The 22996-nt window shown below is 51.8% G+C and overlaps 1 protein-coding gene across 1 annotated transcript in view; it reads right to left on the bottom strand.

Moving 5' to 3' along the window:
- The window catches only part of GALNT8 (polypeptide N-acetylgalactosaminyltransferase 8), a 57697-nt gene extending 35369 nt beyond the window's left edge, over window positions 1-22328 (bottom strand). Inside the window, exon 1 of the mRNA XM_038401144.2 lies at window positions 22147-22328. Coding sequence (XP_038257072.1) covers window positions 22147-22328 — 182 coding nt within the window. The remainder of the gene's footprint in view (window positions 1-22146) is intronic.
- Between the last annotated feature and the right edge of the window lie 668 nt (window positions 22329-22996).

Raw genomic sequence — 22996 nt, 5'->3', positions numbered from 1 at the left:
CCGGGGATGTCAGTTGGCGGCTCCTTCACGGAGCCGTGAACACGGGCATGTACTTGGCGCGGTTCACCACAATCCCAGACACTTGCCCCTTTTGCGGCGTGAGGGATACCCTGGCACATGTCTACCTGGAGTGTGCCAGGCTGCAGCCCCTATTCCGGCTCCTCACCAATATCTTATTACGTTTTTGGTTGCACTTCTCCCCTCATCTTCTCATTTATGCACTCCCTATCCGTGGCCCCACAAAGTCCCGGGATCTCCTGGTCAACCTCCTCCTGGCCCTAGCTAAAATGGCCATCTACAAAACCAGAGTGAGGAGGTTGGCCGATGGAGTCTCCTGTGACTGTAGGGCCTATTTCCGATCCTCGGTCCGTTCACGTATCCGGGCAGAGTTCCTCTGGGCGGCATCCTCTGACTCTCTTGACATCTTTGAGGAGCAGTGGGCGCTGTCCGGGGTTCTCTGCTCGGTGTCCCCGTCCGGTTCCCTTCTTTTGACCCTTTGACCGCACACCTGTCCCTGTTATTTTATTAGTTGTCCCCCGGAATTTTTTGGGCATCTAGGTCCTGTGGATCCCCCTTTTAGGCTGGGGGGGATCCTTTAGCTGTGGACGGGCCTCGCCCTCCCACTTCCCGGATCCCAATAAGACTGCTCTCCCATAGCCTTCTAGCTTGGAGGGAGGTGGGAAGCTGCTACTCCTGCTGCTGCTAGGCCCTAAGCTCTCCCTGCTGCTCCAGCTGCTCCCCTGGCTGGGCCAGACACCCCCCACCCCATTCTCTGCTACCTGGTTGCTGGACCCCCCACTCTTGGGTGCTGCTACTGCTCCAACTGCAGCCCTGGGGTGGGGAGGGGGCTGCTAGCCCACTCCCCAGAGAGGAGGAGTGAGGGACCCCAGCCACTGCTGTTGTGGATATCACCACCACCACCACCACCTGAGAGGGGTCCTTTCTGCCTGACTGGACTACAACCTGGAGTTCCTGGAGCTACTGCTGCCGCAGAGGCCGCTGCCTGGAGCTGCTGAAGCCCGAGGAGGAGAAGAAGAGGATCATCTGCCAGTGGGGCAGCACCTAGAGACTTTGCAGACCACCGTGGAGGGGGCCCTAAGACTGAGTAATTTTCAAACTGTGCTCTTGTGGTGGGGGTTTTGACTGTGTTTACAGGGACACAGGGTGTGGCGTGGAGCTGCCCCCCCATCCATCTGTGTGTCCCCCCAACCCCCACCACTACTACCACCACCACTGCCCCCTCCACCACCCCCACTGGCAGTATACCATCTGCCTCAGCTCCTGCCTCTGGACTCAGCTGCTTGCTTGGCTTGCCACGCCCTATTTCCACCCTTTGGGCCAGAAGCAGCAGCCAGCTAAAAAAGACTTGTGCAAGTGCACATGGGCACATGTGCCCCCCCTGGACTGCCTACCCCCCAGCTTTGCCCTTTACTACCTGCCCCATTTGCCACTTGCTTTGCCTCCTCTTTTGCTCCAGCCCCGCTTACTAGCTTCAGTTTGTTTGCCTGCCCCGCCCATTTCCTTCTGCAGCCTTTGTTTGTTTGCCCCGCCCCAGCCGCTGAAGCTAGCCCCTTGGTTTCCCTGTTCTACCCCCAGACCGCTTAGCCCCTCGCACCGTGTGTCCATGCCCCCTCCCATGCGCTTGTGCAATTCCCCATTTCAGTTGCAACCCTCTTCACTGCACCCTCAATGTTGTTGAATCCCCCCCATAGTGCACCAAGAGGAGCCGGAATTCCACCTTGTGTCGGTGACTGACCCCTAACCCCTGATTGCCCCCCGTCCAACCCACCCCCTTTTGGCGCCCTCCTCCCCTACCTGCAGCCTAGCGGGGAGGAGTGGTCGACCTGCTTCCCCTCTCCCCTCCTCCTTTTGGTGTCCCCCTTTCCTCCTTGTTCATGATGGCGGGGGTTGAGACGGGTGAGACCCCTCCAGCAGCCCAAGCTCCCCCTCCCCCGCCTACCCCTCCGTCACCCCCTCAAGCTTCTACCTCCGCTGCCAAACCATCTGCCATCGCCCCCGCTGGGGCACCAGCAGCGACGGGCACCGGGGTGACCTCCACTGCTGCCACATCTCTCCCCCCCTCAGATTTGGGGGGAGTCCCCCCAGCCGGCGGGAAGGGCCAGGGGAAGAAGAAGGGGAAGGGCCCCGCTAAAAAGACCAGGCCCTCCATGGCAGGGGCTGTCCCCGATGCCCCGGCCCCATCTCCAGCTGGGGCGCCCCTCCCCGCTGTTCCCTCCACCAGCTCTGCAGGTGACCCTCCCCCGGCCCCCAGACCATACGCCCAGGTGGCGGCAGCCCCTTCGCCTGCCGCTACGTCATTTCTCCAGCCCACCGCCTCCGCTACCATCTATAGCGGCCGGGGCCCCTTTCCCACCATGACCAGGAAGCACGGCGTCCGTTGCCTCCTGGTGCCTGCCTCACCCCACGTGGAGACCTATGTGCGGGCGTTGGCGAGGGTGGTGGGGCCCACGGCCATTGTGGCGGTCTCCAAAATGTATGGCAAGGTCGTCTTCTTCTTAGCATCGGAGGCCGCCGCCCAGGAGGCGGTGGAGAAGGGCCTGGCGGTGGGGGGCGTGTTCGTCCCCTTAGAGCCGCTAGAGGACCTGGGCGTCCGCCTGGTCCTGATCTCCGTCCCTCCCTTTCTCCCCAATGCCGCCCTGTTACCCGCCCTTTCTAATTGGGAAAGCCCATCTCTGTCATCAGCCCTCTCCCATTGGGCTGCAAAGACCCCGCCCTCCGTCACGTCCTCTCCTTCCGCCGGCAAGTGCAGCTTCAATTGCCGCCAGCGGCGCGCGACGGAGAGGCACTGGAGGGGTCCTTCCTAGTCCCCTACCAGGGGACCCATTACAGGGTGCATTATTCCACGGGGGAGGCCCGGTGCTACCTCAGCCGGGCGATGGGGCACGTCCGGAGGGAATGCCCCCTGGCCCGGGAAGGAGGGGCATCCAGGACACCCGAGCCCCAGCAGGACACCGGCCCCGTCATCGCCGACGCCCCTGGTGCCCGGCGCCCGAAACCGCCCCTCCTCCTTCCCAGTCCACCATTGCTCCTGCTCGGACCCAAGGGGCACCTCCCCCACTATGCCCAAACGAGCGGGAGAACCCCGCCCCCGCTGCTTGCAATCTGGCGGGGCCTGTGGAGGAGGGTGCGGCAGGGACACCACCAAGCATGGGAGAGGGCCCGCCCCAAGGGGAATCTTCCCTCCCTTGTGCTGTCCCACCGTTACCCCCTCGAGTCCCTGAGCCATTGCCTCTGCCCCCTGACACAACCCCTGCTAGTCAGCCCCCGGATGATGCCATGGAGGGCTGGGCCCTAGTCCAGGGGAAGCGGGGCAAGCGGAAGGCTCGAGCTCCGCTCGTCCCATCTGATGCGGAGGCCCCCCGGAAGACCAGGAAGGGGGGCACCGATGCCGAGCCTTCCGCTCTACCCACGGGTGTGTTCCATCCACCAGAGCCGGCTGGGGAAGACGTGGCAGCACTGGAAGGCGGTATCTCCCCTCCACGGGAGTCCCTCCCCTCCAAGACCCCCAAGGCACCATCTGAAACCCCAGTGTGCCCCGAAGTAACCGTCGCGTCAGTTGCCGGTGGGGAGAATCCCAGGGTAGCGGAAAACAATTTCCCACCTATATATGAGGAGATCGAGGCCCTGGGTCTGACCCCGGTCACCCAGGGGGAGGACGATCCTATGCCAGCGGGCCTCGATCTGGGCGACTTCATTCCAGCCCCCCTTTCCCCATATTCCCTCCCCGTAACCGTTGCTTCTGCTCCCACCTCCGAGGAGCCCCTGGACTCCTCCATCAACCCAGCTGCAGAGGGCACCCCGTTGAGAGCCGCTGAGCCAGTTGAGGCGACGGCCAGTGCCACGCGGCTGGAACCTGAGCCACCAGGGGCATCCCTCGCTGGTGAGGAGCATTCGACCTCCTTTCCGGGAGAGGACCCTACAGAAGAAAGTCCACCTCTTGATGCCGTGGCTGCCAAATCCACCAGAGAGCTTGCGCCCGGCATCACTGAGAGCCCTCTCCTGACCCAGACTCTCACCTCTACCCCTGCCCCTGCCCTTATCCCGCCCACCTCCTGAATTATTATTGCCACCCTTTGGACTGTCTCCTTCCCCTTTCCAACAGATGACTCCCAGGGAGTGGCCTTTGTGTTTACTCGTCCCGACCCACCAGGGGCTGCTATCCTCCCTCCGCCGCCCCCTATCGCCCCAGCATTCAGGTCAACCCATCAAGAGCCCCGTCGGGGGTCCGCATCCTGTCTGCCCATCTCGCTGGGCCAGGGGGCTGTACCAAGGGCCCCATCGGGGAGCAACCAGACCATAACCCCAGCCCCCCCATGCGCTGTGAGAGGAGTTGCGGGAGTTCCTAGAAGATGTCCGTGGCTCCCGCAACAAACTCCAGTTTGCCCTCCAGCGATGGGGGGACTTTAATCAAATCCTCCGGGCCGCAAGGGCCCTCATGGGGGAGGGGAAAAGGACCGGGAGGCAGGGCGCCGCGGCCTACCAGCAGGTCCGCCACTTCCGTGACTCCTTACTCACCTACGGGGTGGGTCACGGACTGCTACGCGGCCCGCCGGGAGCCACGAGCATCCCTGCCGGCGAGGATCCCCCCCAGCCCTCCTCATGGCACCCTTTACCATCGCAACATTGAACACCCGTGGCTGTAGGATGGGTCTCCGCAGGTCCCAGGTGCTCTCCTTCCTTCGAGAGGGGAGGTACTCTGTGGTTTTCCTGCAGGAGACCCATACGGATCCGACCGCCGAAGACAGCTGGCGGCTGGGTTGGGGGGACAGGGTCTACTTTAGTCACCTCACAGTTCATACGGGTGGAGTGGTGACCCTGTTCTCACCCGACCTACGACCCGAGGTGCTGGGGGTCGCCGAGGCTGTGCCGGGTCGCCTGCTGTACCTCTGGGTCCACATGGAGTGGCTCGTAGTCAACCTCGCCAACATCTATGCCCCAGCAGCGAGCCCGGAGCGGCTGCAATTCTATCAGCAGGCATCCGCCTTCCTCGGCACCTTGGATCCTCAGGAGTGCCTGGTCCTGGGAGGGGACTTTAACATCACCCTTGAGGAATGGGACTGCTCGGGGACCGAGCAGAGCCCGGCCGCCATCGCCGTCCTCCAGGAGATAGTCGAACACCGCTCCCTGGTGGACGTCTGGCGCGACCACCACCCCGATGACACTTCCACGTTCACCTTTGTCCGGGTGGAGGCCCATCGGTCGCGCCACTCCCGGTTGGACCGCATTTATTTATCACGCTTTCATCTTTCACGAGCCCACTCCTCCAGCATCCGGCCTGCCCCATTTTCTGACCATCACATAGCCACCGTGACAGCCTCCCTCTGCGCGGAGAGGCCGGGGCCGGCCTATTGGCATTTTAACAACAGCTTGCTGGAGGATGCGGGCTTCGTGGTGTCCTTCCGGGAGTTCTGGCTGGCCTGGCGAGGGCAGCGGCGTGCCTTTCCCTCGGCACGGCGGTGGTGGGACGTAGGGAAGGTGCGCGCCCGGCTCTTCTGCCGTGACTACACCCGGGGCGCCAGCCGACGGAGGGATGCAGCGATAGAGCAGTTGGAACGGGAGGTCTTAGAGCTGGAGAGGCGTCTGGCCGCCAGCCCCGAGGATCCACCCCTCTGCGGAGTGTGCCGGGAGAAGCGGGAGGAGCTCCGGACCCTCGAGGACCATCGGGCCCGGGGTGCCTTTGTTCAATCCCGCATCCGTCTCCTTCGGGAGATGGATTGCGGCTCCCGCTTCTTCTACGCCCTGGAAAAAAAGAGGGGGGCTAAGAAACATATCATCTGCCTACTGGCAGAAGATGGCACCCCCCTCACGGATTCGGTGGAGATGTGCGAGAGGGCGAGAGCCTTCTACGCAAGCCTATTCTCCCCGGAGCCAACCGATCCTAACGCTTGCAGAGTGCTGTGGGAGGAGCTTCCGACGGTCAGCGTGGGCGACCGAGACCGGCTAGAGCTGCCCCTCACTCTGGCCGAGTTCTCGGAAGCCCTCCGTCGCATGCCCACCAATAAATCTCCGGGCATGGACGGGCTGACCGTGGAGTTCTACCGCGTGTTCGGGGACATCCTGGGCCCAGACCTAGTCACCGTCTGGGCCGAGTCTTTGCAGAGCGGGGTCCTCCCTCTTTCGTGCAGGCGAGCCGTGCTGGCCTTATTGCCGAAGAAGGGGGACCTCCGCGATTTACGAAATTGGCGTCCCATCTCGCTCCTCAGCACGGACTACAAAATCGTGGCAAAAGCCATCTCCCTGAGGCTAGCGTCCGTGCTGGCGGACGTGGTCCACCCAGACCAGACCTACACCGTCCCGGGCCACAGCATCTTCGACAACCTATATCTGGTCCCGGACCTATTGGAACTTGGGTGTAGGGATGGTCTGTCGTTCGCCCTCCTGTCCTTAGATCAGGAGAAGGCGTTCGACAGGATGGATCACGGGTATCTCCTGAGCACTCTGCAGGCGTTTGGCTTCGGACCCAGGTTTGTGAACTTTCTCCGGGTGCTGTACGCTTCCGCAGAGTGTCTGGTAAGGCTCAACTGGACCCTGACTGAACCGGTCAGCTTCGGGCGAGGAGTACGACAGGGGTGCCCCCTCTCAGGCCAGCTGTACGCTCTGGCGATCGAGCCCTTCCTCTGTCTCCTCCGAAGAAGGTTGACAGGGTTGGTGCTGAGGGAGCCGGAGCTGCGGCTGGTCCTGTTGGCATACGCTGATGATGTGCTCCTCGTGGTCCAGGACCCGGGCGACTTGGTGCGGGTGGAGGCTTGCCAGGCCATCTATTCAGCAGCCTCCTCTGCGCGGGTCAACTGGGTCAAGAGCTCTGGCTTGGTGGTAGGGGACTGGCGGCAGGCGAGCTCCCTCCCACCCGCGCTTCAAGCCATCCGGTGGAGCACGGGTCCGCTGCTCTATCTGGGCGTTTACCTTTCTGCCACGCATCCCTCTCCGCCGGAGAACTGGCAGAATTTAGAGGGCAGGGTGATAGAGCGGCTCCGGAAATGGACAGGACTACTCCGGTGCCTCTCCCTTCGAGGGAGAGCGTTAGTGCTTAATCAACTAGTCCTGTCCATGCTTTGGTACCGGCTCAACACCCTGGTCCTGGCCCCGGCTTTCCTGACCAACCTGCGGACATCGATTCTGGGGTTCTTTTGGTCAGGACTGCACTGGGTCCCTGCAGGGGTTCTCCATCTACCTGTGGAGGAGGGAGGGCAGGACCTAAAATGTCTGCTTACTCAGGTCCATGTCTTCCGCCTCCAGACCCTGCAGAGGCTCCTTTATGGTGCAGGTAGTCCGGCGTGGAGCATATTGGCGCACGCCTTCCTGCGCTGCTTCCGAGGGCTCCGATACGACCGGCAGCTCCTTTATCTCCATCCGAGAGGTCTTCCGCGAGATCTCTCCGGGCTGCCGGTCTTCTACCAGGACCTCCTCCGGACCTGGAAACTCTTTACAACGAGCAGGTCCGTGGCGGCCACCGAGGGGGCAGATCTCCTCGCGGAGCCCCTGCTACACAACCCCCAGTTCCGTTTGCAGGTGGCGGAGTCCCGCTCGGTGCGCCAGAGGTTGGTCCTGGCAGAGGTCACAAGAGTCGGAGACCTCCTGGACTATGACCGGGGAGACTGGCTGGATCCCCTAACCTTCGCTCAGCGCATGGGGCTTTCCAGACCTTGTACTCCCCAACGCATACTTCAGGAGGTGAAGGCCGCTTTGCCGCCCGCTGCTCGGGTTTATCTCGACCGGGTCCTGCACGAGGGCACGCCCCGCCCACCCGCTACCCCAGGCCCGCCAGACCTTTTAATTGAACCCCTGCCCCGTGGACCCAACCGACCCCTTCACCACTTCACTAGAAGCCGGCTGCAGGAGATGCAGCCAGTCTGCTTTCAAACCGCGCCAAGAAAACATCTCTACACGCTCGTGCTCCACACCCTTCACGCCCGCACCCTCGTGTCCCGCCCCGATACAAAATGGCGGGACCTCCTGTCACCTTTGGAGGGTGAGGAGCCCCGGTGGGCCAGCCTATATTCCACCTTAGTCCCAAGTCCCTCCGGGGATGTCAGTTGGCGGCTCTGTCACGGAGCCGTGAGCACGGGCATGTACTTGGCGCGGTTCACTTCAATCCCAGACACCTGCCCCATTTGCGGCGTGAGGGATACCCTGGCACATGTCTACCTGGAGTGTGCCAGGCTGCAGCCCCTATTCCGGCTCCTCACCAATATTTTATTACTTTTTGGTTTCACTTTTCCCCTCATCTTCTCATTTATGCACTCCCTATCCGTGGCCCCACAAAGTCCCGGGATCTCCTGGTCAACCTCCTCCTGGCCCTAGCTAAAATGGCCATCTACAAAACCAGAGTGAGGAGGTTGGCCGATGGAGTCTCCAGTGACTGTGGGGCCTATTTCCGATCCTCAGTCCGTTCACGTATCCGGGCAGAGTTCCTCTGGGCGGCGTCCTCTGACTCCCTTGATGCCTTGGAGGAGCAGTGGGCGCTGTCCGGGGTTCTCTGCTCCGTGTCCCCATCCGGTTACCTTCGTTTGACCCTTTGACTGCACTCCTGTCCCTGTTATTTTATTAGTTGTCCCCCGGAATTTTTTGGGTATCTTTTTTGGGTACCTTTTAGGCTGGGGGGGATCCTTTAGCGGTTGACGGGCTTCACCCGCCCACTTCCCGGATAAAGTGGGAATAAAACTACTTTTCTATAGCCATCTGGCCTTGCCCCGTCACACTCTATAACTAGCCAAGTGATAAGAATACACCTAAATTCTTAGAGTATAGGCCTTTACAGACAGGCCTAACTATCTATATCCTAACAGGTAACTAAAGTATTTTTCTATGTCAAAGTAGTGAGGGTAGCAGCAGCAACCTAACTGTGGCTAGTCATAAAGCCATCTGTGAAGGGAAAGGCAATTGTTATTGGAAAACTTTAATCTACATAGTACCTCTAGTTCACGAATGATAAATATTTGTGTTTGAGAATTATTCCTATCTGGGAGGGCCCACAAGGAAGAGATGCCATATTAATGATATTTACTAATGGCTGCATTCAGACAGATTAAATATACTCCAGTAAAACAATTATCCAATAATGTTCGTGTTTTATGCACTTTACTTAAAAACCACACAAAATCAATCTACCCACTCACTTTAGGTCTCTAAGAGGCCTGATTCTACTCTCATTTTCAGAGGGGTAACTCAGGAGTAACTCCACCAAAGGCAATAGAGTTAAAACTATCAAGAAATCAGCATCAGGCCCATCAATCACACAAATAGACTTGATTCATCACTGCATTACTCCAGCTTTCTGTCAGTGTACAATTGGGAGTAATGCAGTTGTGATTCAGGTTCCCAACCTGCAGTGGCTGTACAAACCCAGAAGTTAGCTATCCCCAGAGCTGCGTGCAGAGACTTACCAAGAGCAGATCTCGCTTTACCATGAGGAATGTGGTATGGCTATGATGTTACTTTACATTTTGGAGCTGTATGGTGCTTAGTTATAGAAGGCTGCAGGGGTAGTTAAGGGGTATTAAGGAAGGCTACCATAACTGGACATTACCTTATTTTTAAGAGTGTGGATAGGTAGTTGTTTCCCCTAGCCAACAATGAACTGTTTAATGTTTTTTCTTTGTAGGAATTAGGAAATGAAGTTGAAAATCATATAAGAAAAATACATAAAACATGCACCCTTTAAATTGAACTATGGCACAAAACAAGGCTGTCCATAATCACCAGAGCTATTCACACTAGCATGCAAGCCTCTGGGCCAAATCTTGCTCTCAGTTACACCAGCACAACTCAACGTGTTTACCAGGAAACTAAGACAGACTGCTGCTAATGGGGGCCAATTTCTGGTAGAGTCCACTCATTGATCTCAGTAATACAATAAAAGAGCTTGCATGCATTGGGGTAATGTTTTTCAGTGGCTACTTTCTGCCCATGGTAAGCTAGACCAGGCTAACTCTGCAGTAAAGACACACCCTGTGCTTTACACCGCTGCTTGTCTCCCAGCTACTATTTATCCTTCTGGATGAGGCAGAGGTTGGAGGGTATACGATTAGAAAATGCAAAAGAGTAAATAAAGCCTGTGTCAACTTCTCTATTTGTTCTGTTATTGGACTATAGACACACCAACACTGTTTCAGCAACAGATAGTTCCTGGAGGCTATCAAACCTCGAATTATGCCAGGCTTTACGAAACAGACAAAAATCTGCTAGGCAAGACGACACTATTCTGCAATAGGTGCAGTACTGGGACTGTAAACAGAAGGATTATTTTTCAGTCATAGGTATCACAAGACTTAGCACTTCTATGCAACTTCTGCTCTTCCACTGAAACATTTTACAGCCACCCACAATTTCTTTACCCTGCTACGTCGTCACAGCTTCAAAACAATATAAACATATTAAAGGCCACATTGTTCCACATTTGATTACAGGGGACTGAAAAAATGATGAAGGTGGATTCTTGGAGTGTCTCCTTGATTATCCCCTCTGTGGCCGGTGTTTGATCCCGCACCTGTAGTGAGATGGTTTGTGGTTAAGGGCTGGGACTCAGTAAATCTGGGTTCAATGGTCTGCTCTGCCACAGACTTCCTGTGTGATCTTGGGCATGTCACTTAGCCTCTCTGTGCAACAGCGCCCCATCTGTAAAATGAGAGTAATAACTTTCCCTTTCTCCCACCATTTGTCTGTTTTTGTATTGATTTTAAGTTCATTGGGGCAATATGTCTGTACAGTGCCTAGCACCATGGGACCCCAATCTTGGTTAGAATCATAGACTTTAAGGTCAGAAGTCATCTAGTCTGACCTCCTGCACAACACGGGCCACAGAATCTCACCCACCAACTCCTGTAACAAACCCCTAACTTATGTCTGAGCTACTGATGTCCTCAAATCATGGTTTAAAGACTTCAAGGTACAGACAATCCTCCAGCAAGTGACCTGTGCCCCACGCTTCAGAGGAAGCAAAAAGACCCCAGGGCCTCTGCCAATCTGCCCTGGGGGGAAATTCCTTCCCGACTCCAAATATGGCAATCAGCTAAACCCTGAGCATGTGGGCAAGACTCACCAGCCAGACACGCAGGAGAGAATTATCTGTAGTAACTCAGATCCCACCCCATCTAACATCCCACCACAGGCCATTGGGCATATCTAGCGCTAGTAGTCGAAGATCAATTAATTGCCAAAATTAGGCTATCACATCATATCATCTCTACCATAAACTTATCAAACTTTGTCTTGAAGCTAGATATGTCTTTTGCCCCCACTGCTTCCCTTGAAAGGCTGTTCCAAAACTTCACTCCTCTGATGGTTAGAAACCTTCGTCTAATTTCAAGTCTAAACTTCCTGGTGGCCAGTTTATATCCATTTGTTCTTGTGTCCACATTGGTACTGAGCTTAAATAATTCTTCTCCCTCCATGGTATTTATCCCTCTGATATATTTACAGAGAGCAATCATATCTCCTCTCAGCCTTCTTTTAGTTAGGCTAAACAAGCCAAGCTCCTTGAGTCTCCTTTCATAAGACAGGTTTTCCATTCCTCGGATCATCCTCGTAGCTCTTCTCTGTACCTGTTCCAGTTTGAATTCATCCTTCTTAAACATGGGAGACCAGAACTGCATACAATATTCCAGATGAGGTCTCACCATTGCCTTGTATAATAGTACTAACACCTCCTTATAGCTACTGGAGATACCTCGCCTGATGCATGCCAAGACTGCATTAGCTTTTTTCACGGCTATATCACATTGGCAGCTCATAGTCATCCTATGATCAACCAATACTCCGAGGTCCTTCTCCTCCTCTGTTACTTCCAAGTAATGCGTCCCCAGTTTATAACAGAAATTCTTGTTATTAATCCCTAAATGCATGACCTTGCACTTTTCACTATTAAATTTCATCCTATTACTATTACTCCAGTTTACAAGGTCATCCAGATCTTCCTGTATGATATCCCGGTCCTTCTCTGTATTGGCAATACTCCCAGCTTTGTGTCATCCGCAAACTTTATTTGCACATTCCTGCTTTTTGTTCCAAGGTCAGTAATAAAAAGATTAAATAAGATTGGTCCCAAAACCAATCCCTGAGGAACTCCACTAGTTTCCTCCTTCCAGTCTGACAGTTCACCTTTCAGTGTGACCCGCTGTAGTCTCCCCTTTAACCAATTCCTTATCCACCTTTCAGTTTTCATATTGACCCCCATCTTTTCCAATTTAGCTAATAATTCTCCATGTGGAACCGTATCAAATGCCTTACTGAAATCGAGATCAGTTAGATCCACTGCATTCCCTTTGTCTAAAAAATCTGTTACCTTTTCAAAGAAGGAGATCAGATTGGTTTGACATGATCTACCTTTTGTAAAGCCATGTTGTATTTTGTCCCAATTACCATTGACCTCAATGTCCTTAACTACTTTCTCCTTCAAAATTTTTTCCAAGACCTTGCATACTACAGATGTCAAACTAATAGGCCTGTACATCACTTTTTTTACCTTTCTTAAAAATAGGAACTATGTTAGCAATTCTCCAGTCATACGGTACACCCCTCAGTTTACAGATTGATTAAAAATTCTTGCTAACGGGCTTGCAATTTCATGTGCCAATTCCTTTAATATTATTGGATGAAGATTATCCAGGCCCCCCAATTTAGTCCCATTAAGATGTTCGAGTTTGGCTTCTACCTCGGATGTGGTAAAATCTCCCTCCATATCCTCATTCCCATTTGTTGTCCTACCATTATCCCTAAGCTCCTCATTAGCCTCGTTAAAGACTGAGGCAAAGTATTTGTTTAGATATTGGACCTTGCCTAGATTATCCTTAACCTCCCCTCCATCTTCAGTGTTAAGCGGTCCCACTTCTTCTTTCTTTGTTTTCTTCTTATTTATATGGCTATAGAACCTTTTACTATTGCTTTTAATTCCCTTTGCAAGGTCCAACTCTACATGGCTTTTGGCCTCTCTCACTTTATCCCTACATGTTCTGACATCAGTAAGGTAGCTTTCCTTGCTAATCCCTCCCATCTTCCACTCCTTGTAGGCTTTCTGCTTTTTCGTAGGTTTCAGAGTAGCAGCCGTATTAGTCTGTGTCCGCAAAAAGAAAAGGAGTACTTGTGGCACCTTAGAGACTAACAGATTTATTTGAGCATAAGCTTTCATGAGCTATCATCCGATGAAGCTGTAGCTCACGAAAACTTATGCTTAAATAAATTTGTTAGTCTCTAAGGTGTCACAAGTACTCCTTTTCTTTTTGCTTTTTCTTAATCACCTCTCTGAGATGCTTGCTCATCCAGCTTGGTCTACAACTCCTGCCTATGAATTTTTTCCCCTTTCTTTGGATACAGGCTTCTGATAGTTTCTGCAACTTTGACTTGAAGTAATTCCAGGCCTCCTCCGCCTTTAGATCCACAAGTTTTCCAGTCCAATCCACTTCGCTAACTAATTTCCTTAATTTTTTAAAGTCAGCCTTTTTGAAATCAAAACCCCCTAGTCACAGATCTATTTTTGTTTATCTTTCCATTTACTTTGAACTGAATTAGCTCATGATCACTCGAACCAAGGTTGTCCCCAACAATCATTTCTTCTATGAGGTCCTCACTGCTCACCAAAAAATCTAAAATGGCATCCTCTCTTGTCGGTTCAGCAACTACTTGATGAAGGAATCCATCAGCTATCGCATCCAGAAAAATCTGAGCCCTATTATTATTACTAGCACTTGTCCTCCAGTCTATATCTGGGAAGTTAAAGTCTCCCATGATCACACAATTCCCATTAGTATTTACATCTTTAAAACCATTAAAAAGGTCTCTATCCATGTCCACATTGGATCCCGGTGGTCTATAGCACACCCCAAGCACGATCCCAGGGCAGGCTCTAGTAGTTCTCTTCCCCAATGTGATTTTTGCCCAGACAGACTCTGTCTTATCCATTCCATCACTTCTTATTTCTTTACAGTCTACCTCATCATTGATATACAATGCTACTCCACCACCCTTGCCTTTATTTCTGTCTTTCCTAAACAGCACATACCTTTCAATACTTGTACTCCAGTCATGACTACTATTCCACCATGTTTCTGTTATCCCTATAATATCTGGTTTCACTTCCTGCACCAGTAGCTCTAGTTCCTCCATTTTGTTACCTAGGCTCCTCGCATTAGTGTACAAACATCTTCATTTTTGCTGTTTGGCTTTGCTCACATTCTTTATCCGATTGGGCACAGACATTCTACTGCCAATGTTACCTATTAGAATGATATGTACACTACCCTTCTGCCTTATATCCATTCTCCTACCCACAGCTGTATCCTTTCTTACTTCATTTTCTTCTGTCTCAAAGAGAATAACTGGCATGGAGATTACCTGAACATCTCCCAACCATCTCCCCCGAATTCCTAGTTTAAAGCTCTCTTGATCAGTTCTGCCATCCTCCATCCTAGAAGTCTATTTCCCTCCTTACTCAGGTGAAGTTGGGGGAGCTAAGCACTACTGGCAAACAAACAATAAGTAAGTAAAGTAACTAGTTGTCTAAAATGGATCCCCCTCCCCTCCCAGAAATGGCTCTAACACCCAGTAAATCTTCTGAGATCTGTGGCTCTTGGAGGCTGAACTCTGTTCTAGATTTGGTGGAGGTGAGGCGGGGTGGGGGAAGAAGGGACTGGAAAGGATCATACTGGAGCAGCAGTGTCACAGAAGTAATGATTATCCTTCATGACATCGTATCCCCAAATCCCTCAAGGTGGAGTTCGCATTGCAGGCATGGTGGAGTCTGGCACAGATTAATGCTTATGTGGCCAACATTCAAAACACACTGGGAATGCACATAAAGCAGAATGTAGACAATGCCATGCCATCTCAAGGAGGTAGAGATGGATGAGTAAAACAGAGAGGTGAAATGACTTGCTCGGGTCACATGGTGAGTCGGGTGCAGAGTTCTTAGCTTGCAAACCCATTCCCAGGACAGAATTCAATACTGCCCCCCTCTTGGATAGATCCTTCTTCTTGGATTTGATCTACTCCCCAAAACAGTCTTCCCTCACACCTAGCTAGCACATACCTCTATATTAGGGTGCCGACAGTCACCAAAGTACTCAGGTCCAGGTCCACAAAAGAACTTAGGTGCTCACCTCCCAGTTCAGGCACCTAAATCCAAAATTTAGGCACCATGGACATCCTCAAAACCCCTGCTCAGCTCAAGCCTAACCTTGTGTAGGTGCCTAAACTTCCCATAGGCACCTACATTTTTGCTGTTAAACCCCAGTCGGCCAAACTTCCACCTCTGGGCATTAGCACTGCTGCCTCGGGTGGCTGGCCAGGCGTTTAACCCACACCTATGCCCCAGTTCAATACGCAACCCAAGTGAAGCTAGGTGCTCCCCCACCTATCTCACCGTTAGAGCTCAGTGTGGTAGGTGTGCTCTGAGAATGCCTAACCCTGCACAATAGGTCTGGGATGAGGACAACAAGGCAGGCTCCCTTAGAGTGTCTAGCCCAGTAGTCAGGGAACTCACGTGGGAGGGGGTGCCAAAAGGGGCAGCGACGTTAAAGCACTGCCACGGCAGCGCGTTAATGTCGGCTGTGTATGGGCCAGTACCAGTGGCCACTTCTTAGCGGTACACCATACTGGCCTGTATTGGCCCACTTTCACCTCTGGCCACCTCCCAGGTGACTGCGCTAACCGCTGGACTATAGCATATTATAATGTAGCGCTCTCTTAATCTTTCCTGTTAAAGCTATTCCACTTTGTTTACATAATTAAACATGCAGTGAGCCAGAGAGAATGTGAGAATGACTCTATGGGGAGCGACTTGAAAGGTAGGGTATGACTTGGGCAAGGGCGCCATTTAGGGAGGGCGGGGGGGCGCAGCACCTCCCTCGCAGCTGGGAGCAATGCTGCTTGCTCCTCTACCTCCTCCCCTCACCAGCAAGGAGCAACATCGTTTGCTCCTCTCCCTCCTCCCCTTCCTGGGCTGGCTATTTTTGCTCAGGAATACAGAGGTGTATCTGGCAGAGCCAAGAGCAGGGCTGGCAGCTTCTGAAGCACTTTTTTCAAGTTAATTCCTGAAACAAACATTCTCATCAGGGTATGTCTACACTACGAAATTAGGTCGAATTTATAGAAGTCGGTTTTGTAGAAAGTGTTTTTATACAGTCGAGTGTGTGTGTCCCCACATAAATGCTCTAAGTGCATGTAGTCGGCAGACTGTGTCCACAGTACAGAGGCAACCGTCGACTTCCGGAGCTTTGCACTGTGGGTAGCTATCCCACAGTTCCCGCAGTCCCCACCGCCCATTTGAATTCTGGGTAGAAATCTAGTGCCTGATGGGGCTAAAACATTGTCACTGGTGGTTCTGGGTACATATCGTCAGGCCCCCGTTCCCTCCCTCCATAAAAGCAAGGGCAGACAATCGTTTTGCACCTTTTTTCTTGGGTTACCTGTGCAGACGCCATACCACGGCAAGCATGGAGCCCGCTCAGCTAACCGTCACTGTATGTCTCCTGGCGGACATGGTACTGCATTGCTACATAGCAGCAGTTTATTGCCTTTTGGCAGCAGACAGTGTAGTATGACTGGTAGCCGTCATCGACGTAGTCCTGGGTGCTCTTTTAATCGACAAACATGGGAGTGACTCAGCCAGGTCATTTCCCTTGTTTCGTCTCATGGCGATTGAGTCCTACCGGCAGTGCACTGTCTTTTAATCTGCAGCTAGCAGAAGACGATGGCCAGTAGTCATACTGCACCGTCTTCTGCCGAACACCCAGGAGGAGACAATGCCTAGTGGTCATATTGCACAGTCTGCTGCCAGTGAGATGTATAAAGATAGATGAAGTGGCTCAAAACAAGAAATAGACCAGATTTGTTTTGTATTCATTTTCTCCTCCCTCTGTGAAATCAATGGCCTGCTAAACCCAGTTTTGAGTTCTATCCTTGAGGCGGACATTCAATTTCTCGCAAAGCCACCCCCTTTGTTGATTTTAATTCCCTGTAAGCCAACCCTGTAAGCCATGTCGTCAGTCACCCCCCTCTGTCAGGGCAACAGCAGACAATCGTTCCGTGCCTTTTTTCTGTGCAGACGCCATACCACGGAAAGCATGGAGCCCGCTCAGATCACTTTGGCAATTAGGAGCACATTAAACACCACACACATTATCCAGCAGAATATGCAGCACCAGAACCTGGCAAAGCAAAACCGGGCAAGTAGGCAACGTCAGCGCGGTGACGAGAGTGATGAGGACATGGACACAGACTTCTCTCAAAGCATGGGCCCTGGCAACGTGGGCATCATGGTGCTAATGGGGCAGGCTCATGAGGTGGAACGCCGATTCTGGGCCCGGGAAACAAGCACAGACTGGTGGGACCGCATAGTGTTGCAGGTCTGGGACAATTCCAAGTGGCTGCAAAACTTTCACATGCATAAGGGCACTTTCATGGAACTTTGACTTGCTTTCCCCTGCCCTGAGGTGCAAGAATACCAAGATAAGAGCAGCCCTCACAATTGAGAAGCGAGTGTCAATAGCCCTGTGGAAGCTTGCAATGCCAGACAGCTACTGGTGAGTCGGGAATCAATTTGGAGTGGGCAAATCTACTGTGGGGACTACTGTGATGCAAGTAGCCAACGCAATTAAAGATCTCCTGATATCAAGGGTAGTGACCCTTGGAAATGTGCAGGTCATAGTGGATGGCTTTGCTGCAATGGGATTCCCTAACTGTGGCAGGGCCATAGATGGAACCCATATCCCTATCTTGGCACCAGAGCACCAAGCCAGTGAGTACATAAAGTGCAAGGGGTACTTTTCAATAGTGCTGCAAGCACTGGTGGATCACAACGGACATTTCACCAACATCAGCGTGGGATGGCCGGGAAAGGTACATGACGCTCGCATCTTCAGGCACTCTGGTCTGTTTCAAAAGCTGCAGGAAGGGACTTTCTTCCCAGACCAGAAAATAACCGTTGAGGATGTTGAAATGCCTATAGTTATCCTTGGGGACCCAGCCTACCTTTAATGCCATGGCTCATGAAGCCATACATAGGCAGTCTGGAGAGTAGTCAGGAGCTGTTCAACTACAGGCTGAGCAAGTGCAGAATGGTGGTAGAATGTGCATTTGGACGTTTAAAAGTGCGCTGGTGCAGTTTACTGACTCGGTTAGACCTCAGCGAAACCAATATTCCCACTGTTATTACTGCTTGCTGTGCGCTCCACAATATCTGTGAGAGTAAGGGGGAGACATTTATGGTGGGGTGGGAGGTTGAGGCAAATCGCCTGGCTGCTGGTTACGCACAGCCAGACACCAGGGTGGTTAGAAGAGCACAGGAGGGTGAGGTGAAAACCAGTTTCATGACTGGCCAGGCTATGGTGTGAAAGTTCTGTTCGTTTCTCCTTGATTAAACCCCCAGCCCCTTGGTTCGCTCTACTTCCCTGTAAGTTAACCACCCTCCCCATCTCCCTTCGATCACCACTTGCAGAGGCAATAAACAGGTTTCATAGTAGCAGCCGTGTTAGTCTGTATTCGCAAAAAGAAAAGGAGTACTTGTGGCACCTTAGAGTAACAAATTTATTAGAGCATAAGCTTTCGTGAGCTACAGCTCACGAAAGCTTATGCTCTAATAAATTTGTTAGTCTCTAAGGTGCCACAAGTACTCCTTTTCTAGAGGCAATAAAGTCATTGTTGCTTCACATTCATGCATTCTTTATTAATTCATCACACAAATAGGGGGATAATTACCAAGGTAGCCCAGGAGGGGTGGTGGAGGAGAGAAGGACAAGGCCACACAGCACTTTAAAAGTTTAAAACTTATTGAATGCCAGTCTTCTGTTACTTGGGCAATCCTCTGGGGTGGAGCGGCTGGGTGGCCGGAGGCCCCCCCACTGTGTTCTTGGGCATCTGGGTGAGGAGGCTATGGAACTTGGGGAGGAGGGTGGTTGGTTACACAGGGGCTGTAGCGGCGGTCTGTGCTCCTGCTGCCTTTTCTGCAGCTCAACTATACGCTGGAGTATATTAGTTTGATCCTCCAGCAGCCTCAGTATTGAATCCTGCCTCCTCTCATCATGCTGCCACCACCTTTCAGCTTCAGCCCTCTCTTCAGCCTGCCCCCTCTCCTCCCGGTCATTTTATGCTTTTCTGCACTCTGACATTGTCTGCCTCCATGCATTCATCTGTGCTCTGTCAGTGTGGGAGGACAGCATGAGCTCAGAGAACATTTCATCGCGAGTGTGTTTTTTTCGCCTTCTAATCTTCGCTAGCCTCTGGGAAGGAGAAGATCCTGTGATCCTTGAAACACATGCAGCTGGTGGAGAAAAAAAAAGGGGACAGTGGTATTTGAAAAGATACATTTTATAGAACAATGGGTACACTCTTTCACAGTAAACCTTTCTGTTAACATTACATACATAGCACATGTGCTTTCCTTACAAGGTCGCATTTTGCCTCCCCCCACCGCGTGGCTAACAGCGGGGAACATTTCTGTTCAGCCATAGGCAAACAGCCCAGCAGGAACAGGCACCTCTGAATGTCCCCTTAAGAAAAGCACCCTATTTCAACCAGGTGACCATGAATGATATCACTCTCCTGAGGATAACACAGAGAGATAAAGAACGGATGTTGTTTGAACGCCAACAAACATACACTGCAATGCTTTGTTCTACAATGATTCCTGAGTACATGCTACTGACCTGGAGAGGTAAAGTGTCCTACCATGGTGGATGGAATAAGGCTGCCCTCCCCAGAAACCTTTTGCAAAGGCTTTGGGAGTATATCCAGGAGAGCCACGAATGCCAGGGCAAATTAATCATTAAACATGCTGGCTTTTAAACCTTGTATAGTATTTTAAAAGGTACACTCACCGGAGGTCCCGTCTTCACCTGGTGAGTCTGGGAGGCAGCCTTGGGTGGGTTTGGGGGGTACTGGCTCCAGGTCCAGTGTGAGAAACAGTTCCTGGTTGTCGGGAAAACCGGTTTCTCTGCTTGTTTGATCAGTTGTGAATCAGTTCCAGAGTGGGAAAGTTGACCACTGGGGCTACGTTAATGCAAATATGAAGGTCCATTAATTGTATCCTATTGTAAAAGACAGTGAGTCTTGGCAACATGCATGAAATTATGGATGGCTTTGCAGAAATGTGTTTCCCTAACTGCAGAGGGGTGATAAATGGAATGCATATTCTAATTCTGGCACCAGACCACCTTGCGATGGAGTACATCAATAAGAAGGGGTACTTCTCCGTGATGTTGCAGGTGCTTGTGGATCACCACGGACGTTTCACTGACATCAACATGCGGTGGTCCAGAAAAGTGAATGACATATGTATCTTTAGGAACACTGTTCTGTACAGAAAGCTACAAGCAGGGACTTTATTTCCAGACCACAAGATCACTGTAAGGGATGTCAAAACGCCATGGCGATCCCAGGAGACCCAGCGTACCCCTTAATGCCATGGCTCATGAAGCCGTACACAGGAAATCTAGATAGCAGTAAGGTGCGGGTCAACAATAGGTTGAGTAGGTGCAGGATGACTGTGGAATGTGCATTTGGCAGATTAAAGGTGAGCTGGTGATGCCTTTATGACAAGTTAGACCTTAATGATGAAAATATTCCCATGGTCATAGCCGTGTGTTGCACACTGCATAATATTTGTGATGGGTAGGAGACAGGTTTGCTCAGGGGTGGACTGCCAAGGCAGAATGCCTGGCTGCTGATTTTGAGCAGCCAGATACCAGGGCTATTAGAAGGGTGCAATGGGGGGCAATAAGAATCAGGGAAGCCTTGAGGCAACACTTAGAAAATGAAAACCAGTAACGTTTGTTGCTATGCTTGGGACTGCAATGGTTAATGAATTTTGGTCGGCTAGGAAGCAGTTGTGATTGTTTAGGCCTAGGATTCAATGTAAGTAACAGATAAAACTGCCTGTTGATTTGCAAGTGTCATCTGCTACCATAGCTTGCATGGAAACAAATAAAAAATGCTCATCATTCAAACAACTTTGCTTTTATTGCCAATAAAAACCACAACACCCATACCCACACACAGAGTCTCTCTCTCGGGGGGAGAGGAGGTAACAGGGGAGGGCTGACTTTCAGAGCTGAGTGGAAGTCCAGCTTTCATTTGAAAAGGTGTCTGCAGAGGTGGAGCATAGGGGAAAGTGCCCAGACATTGGAAAGGAATGTAAGGGTGGAGTTTGGGGAGAGTATGGGAAAGAGTTCTGAATGTGCTGAAGGGAAGGATGGGCACGCATCTCCTCAGTCTGGAGGGTAAAGAGGGACTGCAGCATGTAGGTTTGCTGCTCCAAAACTTTTATCAGGCTCTCTGTGGTGTCACTAGTATACACCTCATTTTCTTTTCTTTTCTTTTCTGCTTGTCACTTTCCCTCCACTGCTTGCATTCCATCTTTTCTGCGTCTGAGTGCTGCAGCCCATTCCAGAACGTTTCTTCCTTGATCCATCTTGGGAACTCTGTTATCTGGTGCATATACTCTGCTGCTGCTGGTGTGTGTGAGAGCGAGCTTTCAAGGACATATTTACAGAAGCACAAGTAACAATAAACAGAAGCACTATTGTTAACTACACGCAAAGCATTGAAACGCTACATGAAAATACACCACTGGTGACATATGTATCACTTTCTCCGTACCCCTTGGCAAACACCCCAGGCATGGTGAGTGCACCAGGGGAGGGACATTGTTCATTGCAGAAAAGCAATGTGAAAGGGTCATGGGGCACTTATGAGAGGGCAATGCACTAAACTTTTCCACTATTTTCCACAGGTGGAGGTCATTATGGACGATATCTCACTCCTGAGGGTAAACAAGGAAGCCAAGGGTGCATCTACTCTACACACTTGTGGCTTCCACCCCGGTTCCTATGCTACTCGCCTGTGTGCCGCTTTGGTCCCTGCATAAGTGATTACGGAGTGTGGTGGGAAAGTGTCCCTCAATTGGAGAAGGAACAAAGCAGCTCTGCCAAGGAACCTTCGGCAGACGATTGCCGAGTACCTCCAGGAAAGTTTCCTAGAGATCTCTCTGGAGGATTCCCGTGAGATCTCGCTGTGCATCAACACCCTATTCTGCCATATGGACTGGCTGCAACACAGGCTCCACATCTTCTTCTGCCTTCACCTCTTCATCGATGACCTTCCTCCCCGGGTTAGGTCCACTTTCCACTGGCTCCAGACCTGCCGAAGTATCTGCGGTGCTCTTGGCAGTGGAGGTGGGGTCGCCACGTAGGATAGCGTCGAACTTCTTCTAAAAATGGCAGGTCTGGGGCACAGCACCGGAGCGACAGTTTTCCTCTCTCCGCCTTCTGGTACATGTGCCTCTTCTCCTTCAGCTCTGCACTACTGTGTATCCTGATCATAGCCCTTTTTGTGCAAGCTGCAAGCAAGCTGGCCATAGATATTGAAATTCCTATGACTGGAGTGAAGCTGGGACTGGACAGCCTCCTCTCCCCAAATACTGATCAGATCCAGTAACTCCACAGTGCTCCAAGTGGGAGAGCATTTGCTGCATGGAGCTGCCATGATCACCTGGGAAGACACAATGTGAGCTCTCCACACTGAGCAAACAGGAAGGGGAATTTCAAAATTCCCAAATTCCCAGGGCTTTAAAGGGAGAGGAGCAGAAGGTTGTTTACCTAGCAGCAGGATAGTGGAGTTGAAACTGCTGAACAGAGTGATCAGGATGGGCATTTTGGGACACCTTCCAGAGGGCAATTACAGCAATAAAATCAAGCACGGTTTGTACACTGACACTTTGGCGATAAAACTTTTGTGTAAAAAGTCTTATGACTCTCGTGAAAGTAGTTTTATTACATCACTGAAACTGGAGAATTTCATTGCCAAAAGTGCCTTTGCAGTGTGTACACCTCTGTTATTTTGTCACCAAAAGCTGCCTGTCGAGTTCTGTCCATTGGCATGCCCCTACATGTCTTGCTGACTCAAAGTGTAGCCCCTGTCTTCTCTCAATGGGTTCATTGTACAGTTGATGTCCCTTGGACGAGCCATCAAGCGGGCTTAGTGCTGATGC

This window comes from Dermochelys coriacea, chromosome 1, assembly GCF_009764565.3.
Source record: "Dermochelys coriacea isolate rDerCor1 chromosome 1, rDerCor1.pri.v4, whole genome shotgun sequence".
Taxonomy (NCBI): domain Eukaryota; kingdom Metazoa; phylum Chordata; order Testudines; family Dermochelyidae; genus Dermochelys; species Dermochelys coriacea.
This window is presented reverse-complemented; position numbering and strand designations above follow the sequence as displayed.